Source organism: Amphiura filiformis, chromosome 2, assembly GCF_039555335.1.
Source record: "Amphiura filiformis chromosome 2, Afil_fr2py, whole genome shotgun sequence".
NCBI lineage: Eukaryota > Metazoa > Echinodermata > Ophiuroidea > Amphilepidida > Amphiuridae > Amphiura > Amphiura filiformis.
In genome coordinates, this window is record NC_092629.1 from 20,983,559 (window position 1) to 21,000,149 (window position 16,591).

The 16,591-nt window shown below is 35.2% G+C and overlaps 1 protein-coding gene across 1 annotated transcript in view; it reads left to right on the forward strand.

The window, feature by feature from the left end:
• The first annotated feature begins 1,852 nt into the window (after nt 1-1,852).
• LOC140138961 (uncharacterized) overlaps nt 1,853-16,591 on the forward strand; it is a 79,647-nt gene continuing 64,908 nt past the window's right edge. Inside the window, exons 1-6 of the mRNA XM_072160744.1 lie at nt 1,853-2,151; nt 11,870-12,154; nt 13,764-14,051; nt 14,437-14,556; nt 15,222-15,338; nt 15,817-15,939. Of these exons, the coding sequence (XP_072016845.1) occupies nt 2,076-2,151; nt 11,870-12,154; nt 13,764-14,051; nt 14,437-14,556; nt 15,222-15,338; nt 15,817-15,939 (1,009 nt within the window). The 5' untranslated portion in view covers nt 1,853-2,075. The remainder of the gene's footprint in view (nt 2,152-11,869; nt 12,155-13,763; nt 14,052-14,436; nt 14,557-15,221; nt 15,339-15,816; nt 15,940-16,591) is intronic.

Consider the following 16,591-nt stretch of genomic DNA (forward strand, 5'->3'; position numbering starts at 1 on the left):
CTAATTTTGGCCAAATTTGTTAATTTTTGAGAGAAAAAACCTACAATTGCTACAGGAAAATTTCCCGGAATATTTAAAGTCATATATTCTATGATGCTTTTTAAAATTGTAAATGTATTTATTACTTAATTCATTTTCATCTTTGTGGACGGACAAACTGTAGCACGAGTTACCGTAGCTACTAGTTACCATGTTTTTACAAACTATGAAAGGCAAATCTACATTTTGGATCTTCTTTGCACAGCTTCATTAAGGTTTTATTTCATTTTTTTGTTGTTGTTTTAAATTGCTACAGGAATATTGACAATTTGTAAATGTGTTTATTACTTAATTGGTTTCCATCTTTTTAAGCGCATAGACTGTACCACGAGTTTATACCGTAGCTAGGAGTTACCATGTTTATTCAAGCAAATGTAATGTTTAGGGCACTTTTTAAAGGTATATCAAGATAAGTAGTTACATATCATAACCAAGTACTCTTTACAGCGAGTTTTTTTGTTTGTTTGTTTCAGAATACCATCTAAATAAAAAAAATGTTTGGTATTAAAATACAAAAATACAAATTCCACTCAAATGAGTTTTAAAAGTTTTTTAACGGATGGCCAAAAATGTAAAAAAAGGTAAAAAAAAAAAAAAAATCAGTGCATCCACAGCAGTAGGAACTACATCAGATCATTATGGTTCATAGTCCTTGTTCTTTCCTTATTTTCAATAGTGCCCACAGGTTCTCCCCAATCAGTGCAATCCGCAGCAGTAGGCACTACATCCCTGGATTTTAGTTGGAGCGAAGTTGTTTGTGGTGATAGACGAGGCCACATCAATGGCTATCATTATGAATTAAGGCATGATGGGAGTAGTGACGTAATCGCAGCCGATGTTACAGGCCGTAGTGGATCCATCAGTAACCTAAGTGCAGGAATTGAATACAGATTTCGCGTCGCTGCTAAAACAAGCGCAGGAGTCGGAGTATATAGTAATGACGTCACAGTTTCAACAATATTAACAAGTACGTATGAAGTTAGTTATAATAATTTTCAAATTTATCAACCATAGGGCAATACAAATCGTTTTAGGCCTCATCATCATCATCGTCATATCCTTATTCTTTTTCTCTGTCTTCTTCTTCTCCTTCTTTATATTCTTCACCATCACCTTCGCATTGTCTCCTCCTCCTCCTCTTCCTTCGTATCCATCTTTGGCTTCTTTCTTCTCTTCTTAGTCTTCTTCATTATCTTTAGCAAAGTCATAGTTCATAGAATTTACAACCGTATGACAAAACAGAAAAAATAGTGACTTTTTGCACAAGATTCGCAATTTAAAGAGAATTGATCAATGCTCATTCTAATGAGGCTAGTATATGGACAATATACGTGTGCTCTTTCATTTAATGACATAAAATATTATTTGAAAAAAATATTGCAAGGAACACTTGAGGTTTTGACTTTCGCTGGGATAGGTCGTTTTCAACAGATTTACCACATTCGCATTATAACATTGAATTGCGAATCTGTTGACCAATTGAGAAATTCATTCGATATAAAAAATGAAGGGAACACTTGAGGTTTTGACAAACACCAATCACAGAGGCCCATTTTCGAGCTAGAAGCTCACACAGCTCTTACGATGCTATGCACTCACCCGCGTAGTGTAATCAAAGACTGTGTAGAGACAATTTACTGCTTGCTTGGAAGCTCTTGGACGAAGATGTGTGCTCATGTGTATCGGGTGGAAACTACGCATAGATGGTTTATAAGAGAATCGTTTTTGTATAGAAACCTTTCCATATATATGCTCCTCCTTCTCCAGCCAGACTTGTTCTTCAAAATGTTTAACCAGATTGTGTGTAATTTACAGTTCCAGGTGAAGTTACCAACTTATCTGCCACACCGTTCTCTGCAACATCAATCCATGTCACCTGGCATTCTCCACCTGCCAGAGTTGATACCTTCAACATCCATACAAGACTCATCACACAAGACCAGTGTTTGCATACGGACAACTCTCCCAAGAACCTCTATGCCGGTACAACAGAGACATCTATAACAGTAGATAATCTGCTGCCATATTCCACGTACATGTTTTACGTAGACGCTGTCAATACCTTGGGTGCTAGCTTGGAAGTCAATGTTACAGCAACAACGAATGAATCCGGTAAGTTTATGGGAATATGACATTGTATGATGTGCTTAAATGCCCAACATAAAAATCTCAAGATACCAATGTACAAATCTAAAATTTTTAAAGACAATTATTTTGTTGGGACGAGTCGACATCAGTGTGAGAGGATTAATTAATTATGATTTAATAATTACGCACAAAGTTCTCCATGCAAACAAAATTTGAATAGGATATTCAACTGCCAGTCTGAAATACCGGTTGGTTTATTGTATTGTATACCGCGCACAAAAGTATCTCTACACTACTAAAAGTGTATTTAGCCGACTGAACACATTCTTGTTTTCACTTCGCAAACATTAATTTTTAGAACCTAAAACATTACGTAACAAACTCCTAGATTTGCGAATCAATTAAGCCCAAGGTAGTAAGCAATCATAAGGATGAAGAAAATAGAAACCTACCAACAAGTAATTCCCCCAGTCGAAGCAAAATTAATTTCTGCGCATTATGACACCTCGTTTGTCATGTTTGTAGCAATGGTCTCAATATTAATTCCGCAGCATACATTTGTCTTGACTTACATTAAGATAAACGTAACCATGGTAAAAGAAAGTTGCAGTGAAATCCTATTTCCTTGTATTCAGCATCCATTGAAGAAAATCTGCTCACTCTCTTTTTTGTTTCATGAATTTGCATAGCATATGAAACTTGGACAACACCTACCAATAAATATTTTTACGTGTGGAACAACGATTACTCCTTGCTCCCCACATAGATGCAATGATATAGGCCGTTTTCACCTCTGTCCACTGCCTCATATTTCTTTTTTGAACCTTTACTCCTCGCACAGTTTTGCCTTTGGTTAATATTTAAATCTCGCGCGTGTGACGGTTGGCTGGTTAACATTTAAATCTCGCGGTCCATGATCAGATTTGTTTTCGGTCTTTTGGTGAAAAACAAGTCATCATTAAACTATGACTGCTTGTGTATAGGCTATATATATGAATAGGGGTAGTGATGATGAGGGGGGTGTTTGGTAATGGAGGAGGGGTTGGGGTTGGGAAGGAAGCTTTTTCCCAAAATATGATCATCTAGGATCACATAGGCCTATATCTTTCGTACGTGTTTTTTCTCAACATAGCAAATCCCGGGAGCAAATCAGAAAAACGTTTGAAACTTGAATTTTGTGCTTTAAAAACTCTAATTAGGAATGACTGAGAGCATGAAGGCCTAACAAACCGACAAAATTGCAAAATCTCCCCCCCCCCCATATCCTCCAATCATAAAAAAAAATGAAATACGGGTTTTTGACCAGTTTAATATGATTCAAAAACACAAGGTGGCAAATGTAGAAAAGAACAGAAAAGAAAGAAAAAGCGTGCGAAAAGGCTTGGGTGGGGTTCGAACCTGGGACAAGCGCCGGCATATGATATACGCGTGACTTTAAGAAAATAACGTTACAGCGCGCTAACAGATTGTGCCACGAAGCCAAAGATATAAATTTGAGGTAAAACGATACACTTAATGAAAAAGAAGTCAAAATCGTTTATAAAACTAATTGATATCTCTCATCTGTATTTTATTTGCATGATTAACAACAGAAATCAAACTTTATCCATATTTAAGCAAACAAAATACAAAACAAAGGCAATTCAGAATTTATTTTTTTAAAGGGGGGGGGGGGTAAACAGGACGCCGCCGCGAGTCGTTCACAATACCATTTGTTATTGAAACAATGCGCCAAGTTTATGCACGATATATCATGGCCGACTGCCTTAGGATATTTCAACTTTTATATACTATCCTAAATTGATGTAATACAAATATTTGGGTGAAAATGCACGCATATTATGCTCAAATTTTAGGTTTTTTAAAGATCTATAGTGGCATTACACTTCCGGCCATTTGCCTCCCTGTGAGTTGAAACAAAGTCAGACAGTGTCTGACACGATTTCAATTTCAATTTTCCATTTTTTAAAGCAATTTTTCTTTTGAAAGTATCTTCTATTTGCTGCAAAGGTGGTGGGCGGGGGGGTGAATAACTTAATTCTAGAGACAATTTTAATATCTCTTTCTTTCAACACTTCAAGTTTTAATAATCATCACAACAACAACGTGCACAGGGATTCAACTTCAATAGGCCTAGCTAGCTACATCATCAACAAAATGCACGACATGGTCATAATATTTATCAGTAGGTGTTGTCCAGTTTCATCTAGCAATGTAGAGCATTGGCGATTATTTATCTTCTCAAAGGAATGCTCACAAAGAAAGAGATTTTGATTTGATTCCATGAATAAGACAGATAAACATGTTAAATAATACAATTTGCATTCCTGAAGCGATAAAAGGAGCTTATTTACCACTATACAAACAAGACAAATTGGTCTTATTTCATCATGTACATAGCATATGAAACTTGGACAACACCTACCAATAAATATTTTTACGTGTGGAACAACGATTACTCCTTGCTCCCCACATAGATGCAATGATATAGGCCGTTTTCACCTCTGTCCACTGCCTCATATTTCTTTTTTAAACATTTACTCCTCGCACAGTTTTGCCTTTGGTTAATATTTAAATCTCGCGCGTGTGACGGTTGGCTGGTTAACATTTAAATCTCGCGGTCCATGATCAGATTTGTTTTCGGTCTTTTGGTGAAAAACAAGTCATCATTAAACTATGACTGCTTGTGTATAGGCTATATATATGAATAGGGGTAGTGATGATGAGGGGGGGGGGGTGTTTGGTAATGGAGGAGGGGTTGGGGTTGGGAAGGAAGCTTTTTCCCAAAATATGATCATCTAGGATCACATAGGCCTATATCTTTCGTACGTGTTTTTTTTCAACATATCAAATCCCGGGAGCAAATCAGAAAAACGTTTGAAACTTGAATTTTGTGCTTTAAAAACTCTAATTAGGAATGACTGAGAGCATGAAGGCGTAACAAACCGACAAAATTGCAAAATCTCCCCCCCATATCCTCCAATCATAAAAAAAAAAATGAAATACGGGTTTTGACCAGTTTAATATGATTCAAAAACACAAGGTGGCAAATGTAGAAAAGAACAGAAAAGAAAGAAAAAAAGCGTGCGAAAAGGCTTGGGTGGGGTTCGAACCTGGGACAAGCGCCGGAATATGATATACGCGTGACTTTAAGAAAATAACGTTACAGCGCGCTAACAGATTGTGCCACGAAGCCAAAGATATAAATTTGAGGTAAAACGATACACTTAATGAAAAAGAAGTCAAAATCGTTTATAAAACTAATTGATATCTCTCATCTGTATTTTATTTGCATGATTAACAACAGAAATCAAACTTTATCCATATTTAAGCAAACAAAATACAAAACAAAGGCAATTCAGAATTTATTTTTTTAAAGGGGGGGGGGGGTAAACAGGACGCCGCCGCGAGTCGTTCACAATACCATTTGTTATTGAAACAATGCGCCAAGTTTATGCACGATATATCATGGCCGACTGCCTTAGGATATTTCAACTTTTATATACTATCCTAAATTGATGTAATACAAATATTTGGGTGAAAATGCACGCATATTATGCTCAAATTTTAGGTTTTTAAAGATCTATAGTGGCATTACACTTCCGGCCATTTGCCTCCGTGTGAGTTGAAACAAAGTCAGACAGTGTCTGACACGATTTCAATTTCAATTTTCCATTTTTAAAGCAATTTTTCTTTTGAAAGTATCTTCTATTTGCTGCAAAGGTGGTGGGCGGGGGGAATAACTTAATTCTAGAGACAATTTTAATATCTCTTTTCTTTCAACACTTCAAGTTTTAATAATCATCACAACAACAACGTGCACAGGGATTCAACTTCAATAGGCCTAGCTAGCTACATCATCAACAAAATGCACGACATGGTCATAATATTTATCAGTAGGTGTTGTCCAGTTTCATCTAGCAATGTGGAGGGAATCAAAACATGTGATAATCAATAACAATAGAATGCATGAATACAAAACCCACCCAAGTTCATACTTCGTCCAAATTGAGTTAAGCATGGAAATATCACATGTATAATTATAAAGAACAACTAAAATCCAACCTCAACATGCGTCTATTGAGTGAAATACAGCATGTATGAAAGGACAACCCAATCCCAGGACTTCAGACTTGTAACACATATCATTGAGATCCATTATGAAAGAACAAACCAAGTCCATTACTTGTAACACCTTCATTGCTGGAGAGTGACCTTTGAAAATAAAATGGGGTTAATCAAGGAAAATGTGTGGTTTATATTATATGGCAATGTGCTTATCAACATACATACCTCTGTGCTTTATTTTATATTATCTTACTAGTGGTATTCCTATTCCAACATTGTGATTCAAAAAACAACCCATTTCTGGCATATAAAATTGCCCTCACAAAGTCACCGAAATGTTAATCATCATACCTAATATTTTAACCAACTCATTTGCATGTAAAACTTGCCCTATTCACAAGGTAAATCTTACTGAAGGAATTAAAAAATTAGATTTCTCAAAATCACTTTCCAAGGACATCATTGATCATTATTCAGGTAATTTTAAATTGAAACATGAAGATTTCAATATGATTTTAGACCAGCAAGGTACTTACAACCTATAATTGTAAGTTTCAACTAAAATTTCGGGATTGGAAGGTTTTACAAACATATGTAATTCTATTGGTCTTCCACTTCTTATGATCTTCTTGGTCCTCGAAAACATTGAATTTGTCATGTTTTAATACGGAATTAAATAAACAATGACCATTGGTGTGAAAAATGACATTTTTTTACTATCACATGTTTTGACCTCCTGCAAATTCATGAAACAAGAAGAATAATCCAATCAGAGCCAAAAACATTTCCTTCCATGGATACTGAAGGCAATAGGAATTTGAGTTGCTTGAGTTAAACATCTGCCAAAAAGTAATTACCCCTTTAGATAATGGTCATTATTTCTAAACGGTGGATTGTATGTCGAATTTGGAATATGCAGTACAAATTATAATTATGATAATTATGATGCCTCATTTGTTGCGATGGTCCCAATACTACAGTCGCAGCGTACATTTAAATGAAATTAACTCAAGATTTGAAAGTTGTAGCTAAGTCCTATTGCCTTGTATTCAATGTCCATAGAAGAAAATATTTCTGCTCTCATAGAATTAGTTTTCTTGAGGAAATTATTCACATCAGTGGTCATTGTTTACTTAATCCCATAAATTATTAAAACATGACAAATTCAATGTTTTCTGTGACCAAGAAGGTCACAAGAAATAGAAGATCAAGGGTTACATCAGTCTGTTGTGAACACCTCCCAATCAGTAAAATTTGAATCTAACTTTACCACTGAAAGATTTCCTCACACAGTGTCATCGGCCGATATCTTCATGGCAGAAAATGCCATGGTAGGTTGAATCCACAGCCACGGATGGCCATTGTATTCCCACCTGTTTAATAGTTTTTAAATGCATAGTAGGCTGAAGGACATCCGACTAAGGCTAATATATGACATTAGCCTGTGACTGACCTCTGTACGGTCAGCGAGCATACATTCGCCATTGTCATATGCTTATAGACTGTCTCTACGATAGTCTCCTACACAGCCAGTTTGTGTCAGTCGGTCTGACACTCGTCGATCCTGTATGTTCGTGGTAGCCACATATAGTCTGGCCTGAGACTACCTCCACGAGGTTCTACGCTGCGCTATTTAAAATCTTGAATTTTGGTCACTTTTTCAGCTCAAGACGCAAGCTACTCTCTCAAAGCGCAAACTAACGACTATCATATCTGTTCAACACGTATTTTCAAGTGTATGAGACCACATCTGGTTTCTTGAGAAAAAATCATTTACGGGAGATATTCATCATTTTCCAACCCGGTATCCGAAGATTTTCGTCTGATATCAAAATCGTGCATAGCAATTCACGTGTATCGATCCCGTGTATTTATTTGAATATCTCTGCTGTATCAAATAATTATTAGCCAGGCGATGTCGGTGTGTACCAGTAAATAGGATTTTGCTGCAACTTTCAACTCTTGGGTTACTTTTATTAAAATGTACGCTCCGACATCAATATTGGGACCATTGGAACAAGTAAGGTGTCATAATGCGCAGATATAAATTCTGCTTCGGCTACACATTTTACATATTCCAAATGGCATACAATAAACGGTTTAAGAACAATGGCCATTATTTAAAGGGGTAATTACTTTTTTAAATGTATGCTGCGACATCGACAACAAATCAATATTGGGACCATTCCAACAAATGAGGTGTCATAGTGCGCAGAAATATATATTGCTTCGAATGCATTATCCAACATAAGGTATACGAGCAACCGTTTTGGAACAGTGGTCATTCATTAAGGGGGGATTACTTACCAATAGCTGTTTAATAGCAAAAGGTCGAAGGTCAACATTAAGGCCCATATGTGTCAAGAAAGTAATGGTTTTTTTTTAAAAGAAAACTACCTGAAGTTAAAAGTTGCAGTTTACAGCAATCAGTGGAATATTAAGCAAACATTGTTGCAAAAACAAGCAAACACCCGCCATTTATCTTCGCGCTGATTCAAACCAATAGAAATAACTGCAACTTTTAAATTCCTTTTTTTTTTCTTTAAATAAAATAGTGTGGACATGATTAATAGTTCTGAAGCTATAGGCGTATTTATCGGTCATATTTTTAGTTCAAAAAGCAATTTATTGTCTTTTTTTTTTTTTTTTTGTTCCTGATATGCTTTACATAACTAAATTTAATGAGTTTATGATAAAGCATACCGTTCATCTGTATTACAAAATTATTAATGTGCATTTATCACCCAGCCCAACATTACATTCAATGGGAGCAAGATGCTGTTGATCTTCGCTGAGAGTGTTTAAGTGCTGGCAACCTCTCCTCTCCTGGGTTATCACGCATTTTTATGTTTATGTTCCGGTCACATCACCAATGTGTTTTTATGATATTTTTTAAAACTTAATTTGTATTTTACTTGGTACATTGTAATAATTATACTTCCTTCTTGTACTGATTTTTAAATTCTGCCTCTATTATTTGCTTTTTATTTTACCATGTTGTAGTAATAATATTAAATACTTGTTTATGTTATTATGTTGACTTTCATGTGTAAGTTTAAGGTATATTTATAGGTTTAGCTTTGCATGTTTTCTCTGTAAAGCGCCCTGAGGCTTTGTTGCATAGGGCGCTATATTAAATCTTTGTTTATCATTATTATTATTACTATTGTACTGAGCACAAAGTCGCAGTCACAGACCAAACTTAAATTTTTAACAAATACAAATTGTAACATTATTCACAGTAGTTTAGATCTTTAGAAATGACAATCATAATATTTTTTAGCCCTACATCATTTTGTACATACACACTTGTTAATGCTCAGCATGCTGGCTATAGCCTTCAACATATAGAGTCCCAAGTTTTGTGATTGTTTTACTTTAAAATATCAGGAGCTATCTCACGAGCCACTGAATTAATAACATGCTTGTTTGTACTTGATGCATATTTCATGATGAATCCAAATAATTATGGTCTTGGCAATGTACAATTCTAAATTGTTTGAAGAAAATGTCAAATCGACACACTTTCATGTAAAATGCACATAATATTCTCAAAATAATCTCTACGTGTTACTTTAGTTATAACTTGATAGACCGTGATATTCAGTCGACCCTTATGAACGATAACAAATGAACTGGCAAGTAAACATGCCCACATAGGATTGAGAACAATAACGATTGAGAAAATCATAATATTTTATGCTTTCAATGCAAGTTTTAATACTGCACATGTAAATTGCAATTGCAACACTTTAAGGGGGTACTAACACCCCTCGATAAATTTGTGTCTATTTTTACATTTTTCTCAAAAACTAATGACACAATGGTAACAAAATGTATGTATATTATAGGGGCAAGGAATCCAATTACTACACTTGAATTTCAGTGATCCACGACAAGCGGTTCCTTATTAATGATAAGAAATAAGGTACCGCTAAGATGTACCCATTTCCTATCATATATACTGAACCGCTTGTCTTGAATCACTGAAATTTCAGTGTAGTAATTGGATTCCTTGCCCCAATAATATACATAACTTTTGTTACCAGTGTGTTATTATTTTTGAGCAAATGCAAAAATAGTCACAAATTACCCCCTTAAAATGAATTCATCAATTCAAATGAATTTGACCTTTTAAATCATTAATTCTTTTTTGTATTAATATTTTCTTCATCTTTTTCTTCTTTTTATTATTATTATTCAATTTAACATCATCATCATAATAATTATTATCATTAGTATATAAGTGTTATTATTATTATTATTATTATTATTATTATTATTATTATTATTATTATTATTATTATTTATATTAATATTATTATTATTATTATTAGTAGTAGTAGTAGTAGTAGTAGTATTAGTGTTATTAATATTATTATTATTATTATTATTATTATTATTATTATTATTATTATTATTATTATTATTATTATTATTATTGCAAAATTCCAAGACTGGTCTGGAAGGGGTCTGCATAAACCGCACGGGGTAAATATTAATTGGGGTGTGTCGGGAGATGGTGTAAAGTAATTGTTTGACAGAAAATGTGCTTTCCATGAGTTTGCATTATGGTTCTCATAAGTCATAATGTAGCGAATTTGCCTAGAATTTGAGCTTTGTTAACCGCATTGATACTCATCCAGTAATCTTTGTATAGGGACTTCTGCAACATTTCTGACCCTTTACCATTGCAATGCTAGTAAATGATTTCAACAAAACTCGCAATATGAAATGCTGCATTCGGCGAATTTCACTAAAATGAGAAATTTAAAATGAGAATTCTTTCAAAAAGCGATGAGAATTTGAGAAAACGATGAGAATTGAAAATGGTTTCATTTCTATGAAACTTTATACGCTGTGGGACTGATCGGGTATGTTTCGGGTATATTATAGTGTTGTTATTTAAATTTGAGACAATGTGACAGGTTGTTTACATAATAATTAGCATTTCTTATCAATTTGGATGAGAAAACCTGCTCTGATCATTTATTTATTTATTTATTTATTTATTTGAACAGACGCTATTTCAAACAATAACAACAATAACTCATAGTAATCAATATAAATATTAAATAATGTACAATGTATAAAAGATACACAACCCCCATGATCAGTCCCACATGGTTTAGGTGGTACTACACCCCTGGCCAATTTTTTGCCTATTTTTGTATTTTTCTCAAAAATTAAAGCACATTGGTGACAAGTAAGATATGTATATTATAGGGGCAAGGACTAAAACTACTGCACTGAACATTTTATTTCAGCACAGACAACAGTTGTGGAGTTACAGTCAAAAATGAGGGAAACCAATATTTGATCAATAAATCAATAACTACTTGTCTTGAGTCACTGAAATATCAGTGTAGTAACTTGATTCCTTGCCACTATAATATACATAACTTTTGTTACCAGTGTTTTATTAGTTTTTGAGAAAAATGCAAAAATAGTCACAAATTTATCAAGGGGTGTAGTACCACCTTAAAGTTTCATATATGAGACAATTCTCAATTCTAATCGTTTTGTCCAATATTCTCATCGCTTTAAAAAAAAATCTCATTATATATTTCCACTAGTGTTTATTGATTTGATCAATACTCGTTTGAATTTTAAATCATGCTGACTTTAAATGTAACGATACTATTTGAGCAGTGTATTTGTATTGCACCCATAGAGCCATCTGCGTCACCGTTGGGAGTACAAATCTTGACAGCAAGCACCAGTCTAACATTCCAATGGTCACCAATATCATGCGGAGATCGGAAGGGTCGAATTACTAGCTACTCTTACCAACTGTATGACTCTAATGGCCTTGTTACATCTGGGTCCGAACCAAGAACCTCGATTGTAATTGATCAGCTGATACCTGGTATGGAATACAGGTTTCGCGTGGCAGGTGTGACCATGATTGGCGTGGGGACGTATAGCACGGATCTACGGGCGTCAACGGATATGCAAGGTATATTTCAGCTTTGTTAGTAGTCGACTACCGGCACCAAATAGTCAAGACTACGACGACTATTTGGAGGTCGAAATCTATTGACCTTTTCGGTAAATCCCATAAGCCTGTGCGAGTAGACCTAAGATGTCGTCTTTTGACATGATGCGCACATCGTTTAGTGAACATCGGTATTGCGCATTTCAAAGCCGTGAAGTGCGTAATAACGATATGTACGCATCGGCGCGGCGACGTGACGTCAAATGACAACATTTCAAGTCTTCTCGCAAAGGCTTATGAGATTTACCGAAAAGGACAATTAAAAACTCGTGGTAACTAAGTGACAATGGTAAACAACGGATGGTGCAGTGCAAGCAACATGTAAAGAAACACATAAAACCACAAAATACTGTTAGATTATGCTAAAACATGGGGACGTATAGCACGGATCTTCGTGCGTCAACGGATATGCAAGGTATCTACATGAAATGTTGTGTTTAGCAGGCCAATTTTCAACGTTGCACTATTTTTAGCCTAATGCTAATGTGAAATTATGTTTACCAGGCTTTTTTTGACTGTTGCACTATTTCCCCTCATGAAATTGTGTGTTTACCGGGCAAATGTTAAATTTTATTTTACACTATGGAGAGGGTTGGGTTGAAATTTTCTTTGGCGGCTGATTTAAGGAAAACACCACATTTTAAGTAGACCAATTTCAACCAAATTATACAACGATGCAAAGCAATTTTAGTCACGGTTGTTTGATGTATATAGAATTGGCTTCATTATTAAGAAAATGCAAACAATAGGTGGCGCTATTCATCGTAAATCGTATTTGCAAGGGGTAGGTAATCAATACTGCCATTAAAACAGATGGAATAGGTGTAGCAAGCAACAAAGAAATTTTAAAAACATATTTCATTAAAAAATAAAAGGAATTATTTGTATTAAAAGCTTGAAAGAGTAATTTCCAGTAACTAAATAGCGCCACCAATCTTGTCATAAATAGATTCATTTTATATCAGAAAAAGCATTAAAAATTGCTGTGAAACTGAATAATGTTGTAAATAAGGGGAAATTAAAGTTGAAAATTACTAAAAAGCATCTGTATACATAAACATGTTACCGCTTTTAGCTATTTACGCCTAAAATTGGTTTTTGTTGATGTAGTATAAACATATAGTATAAAGTTAGCGTTCTGTATTTATGCTTTATGGAGACACAATAAATAGTCGCTATCGTCAATCAAGTCATAGTCGAAAGTCGTGACTACCGCTAATAGTCATAGGCCAATTGCATACTTTTTATTCGACGTAGAATATTCGTTGCAACACGTCTTTGTCATAATCTTTTACCATTATATTTACGAATGTTTCATGACGTAAGATCGATTGTTATTTTCACAGGATATTCGACATCACACATAATTATTTTTTTCCATGTTTTGCCGTCAACAAACATACATTAGAAGATGGAAATAAATTGAAATAGACTGAATAACGAATACTTATTGAACGAATATTCTACGTCGAATATTGGGAGTATTTTTGCCCTTAGTGCACTACACACGCGACATGACTCAATTGGATACCTATAATTTTACGCTAACAACTGCTTATCATTACAATAGGTGCAATACGACAGGATTCAGAGGGATACCTAGAATTTTATGCTAACAACCAATGGGGGTTTCTTTGTCATGATAACGAATGGGATCTAAACGATGCGATTGTCATCTGTCGACAACTCGGATTCACCGACGAGACCCGGGTTCAACTCCTGGGTAGAAAGAGTAACGGGCGTGGGCAGATTGTGGCGAGTGGTTTGCAATGCTTGGGGTCTGAGAATGTGCTTATTGACTGCCAGTTGAATTATGGTTCATCTTGTAGTGGTAATAAGAAATCTGGCGTTGAATGTGGTGAGTATAATTATACAAAGTTAAGGGCGCATCAAGAGCATTTCAATGGCGTTTGTGTACCCCATTTGTGTACATCCATATCAAAAGGATGCACTTTTCGGCTGCTTGTTGTGTTTCTTTTTACATTAATAGCATGCAACGAATAAATAAGAGAGTCATTTCAAGTGGAGATCACTTCAAATCATTTCCAAGTCACATGGCTTATTAATACAGAGACCATTCCTAAATATGTGATTTGGGGATGACTTGAAATGTCCACTCTGGTATTTATAATAGTTGCGTTTTATTTAGAAATAATTTGGAACATTAGATTAGAATATCGCGGTTTTAGTTTGCAATTGAAGATTGTTTTTTCTGTATTAATTGTTTTCATATTTTGATTTAGATGCCGAAGTTGATGAATGTTCCAGTTCCCCGTGTCAAAACGGGGGTACGTGTATGGACCAAACAGATAGCTATCAATGCCAATGTGAAGATGGTTATGAGGGTACTAATTGTGAGACAGGTATGACCCTCTTTAGGCTTCAAAATGACAAGTGTAAAAACAAGCATATGAAACAGACAGCAAAACAATTACGATACCAGTTATATTCACCCATGTGTAATTAATATATCATAAACAAAGACAAAATACAATGAACCTCATTTATTGAAATCGGTTTAGAGTAAATGAAACGGTGATTAAAGACCCCACAAAAAGAAAGAAATCAAAAGTTGCATTTACATGTTCTAAACGTCTTTGTACAATTCAACAGAACATCCAATGGAGTATTCTGAAAGTTTTGAATTTGAATCTTCCTTGGGAATTCGGTTCACCGTGTCTTTATTTCTTGACCGATTTCAACCAATGTTTTTAGCTCGGATTTAAGACCTAATTCGTTGAAATACGAATATCTGAAATCCTAAGAAAGATGCAAATTGAAAAGTTGCTGTTTGCCCCCATTGGATGCTTCGTTGATTTGTACACAAAGCGTCCTCGAACAAAAGAACTGCACTCCACTGATCATGCTGATTAGAACATGCAACTTTGATTTTATTCCTTCCTTGGGATTTGGATCACCGTTTCTTTAATTATCAATTGATTAATTTTGATGTGTTTTTATTTGGGATATACAGGGGTGAACATAACTAGTACCTTAATTCTTTTGCGGTCTGTATTTTGATGTATAGATATTAATGAATGTACGGATGGAACGCATGATTGCGACGACAACGAAGAGTGTGCTAATCAAGATGGCAGCTTTACGTGTACGTGTAGAGCAGGGTTTGGTGGAAGAAAATGTAAAGGTATGTATTTGGAGTTAGAGAGATTTGGAGATATTGTATCACCCTGTATAACACCTCTTTTGATGCCTATCGGTTTGGATACATCATTTTCAAGATTTCAATAAAATTTTCATTTGCACCACATAGCAGCATAGATATATCTTCAAATGAAGACCGGAGCGCAAGAAGACCGTAAGTCCACTTGGCCCCTCAACATGTATACACTAAAGTTACGTATAGTTTCTTAGGGTTTTATCATGTTTAATACATGTTACAGGGTGAAAACATCATGAAAGGTTGTGAAAGATTTGTTTTGGCCCCTGAACATGTATTAAACATTATCAAACTATAAGAAACTATACGCAGCTTTAGTGTAAACATGTTGAGGGGCCAAGTGGACTTACGGTCTTCTTGCGCTCAGGTCTTCAAATTGATAAACTACATCTTTATCTGCAACACCTGATAAGATCATAGTTTTTTCATCATCTCTGTTTATTAGATATCAACGAATGCGATATGAATCTGCATAGCTGTGATCCAAATGCAGGATGTACTAATACGGATGGAAGCTATTTATGTGCATGCAATGATGGGTTTTCTGGCGATGGGTTGACGTGTGATGGTAAGATCCTGTATGTTTGTACATGTACGTGTGCATGGAGGTGTGGGGTGTGTTGGCTTGGTTGGGTTGGGTGTGTGGCGCGTGATTGTGCCGCACAGGAGGAATTTGATAGTACGTGATTTTGATTGGTTGTGTGCTCTGCATTGTTTATAATAAGGTTGTGTAGAAATGGGATGATGGGTTGTTATCTATATACATGCATTTTACAATTTTGTTGTTGAAAATTCCATCACAAATAATTTGACTTGTTGTTCCAAAGATACGGTCATTGAGTTTTGCTGTGAACAATCAAAATACAATGTTTTTAGAATACTATTGGGCATATATGTTAGCGTCAAATGACAATTTGGGAAAAGCTTGATCACATTCATTAGGCTATTCCATACCCCGCCCCCCCCCCCAACTCAACACAAAAGTTGGCAACCATGAGAGCTACCAAACCTTTTAAAGACCCCCTTTGCAATGATTTTTCATCAAATTTACCCCCTTTTTCATGCAAAATCGAGGACAAAATTTGGCCAAAAACAACCCCTTTTTTGTGGTTTTCAATGACTAGAATTTCCAACACCCCTTTTCAATAACTAGAATTTCCAACACCTCTTTTCAGTGACTCTAAATATTGACATAAAATTACCGGATTTTCCCAAGTCCC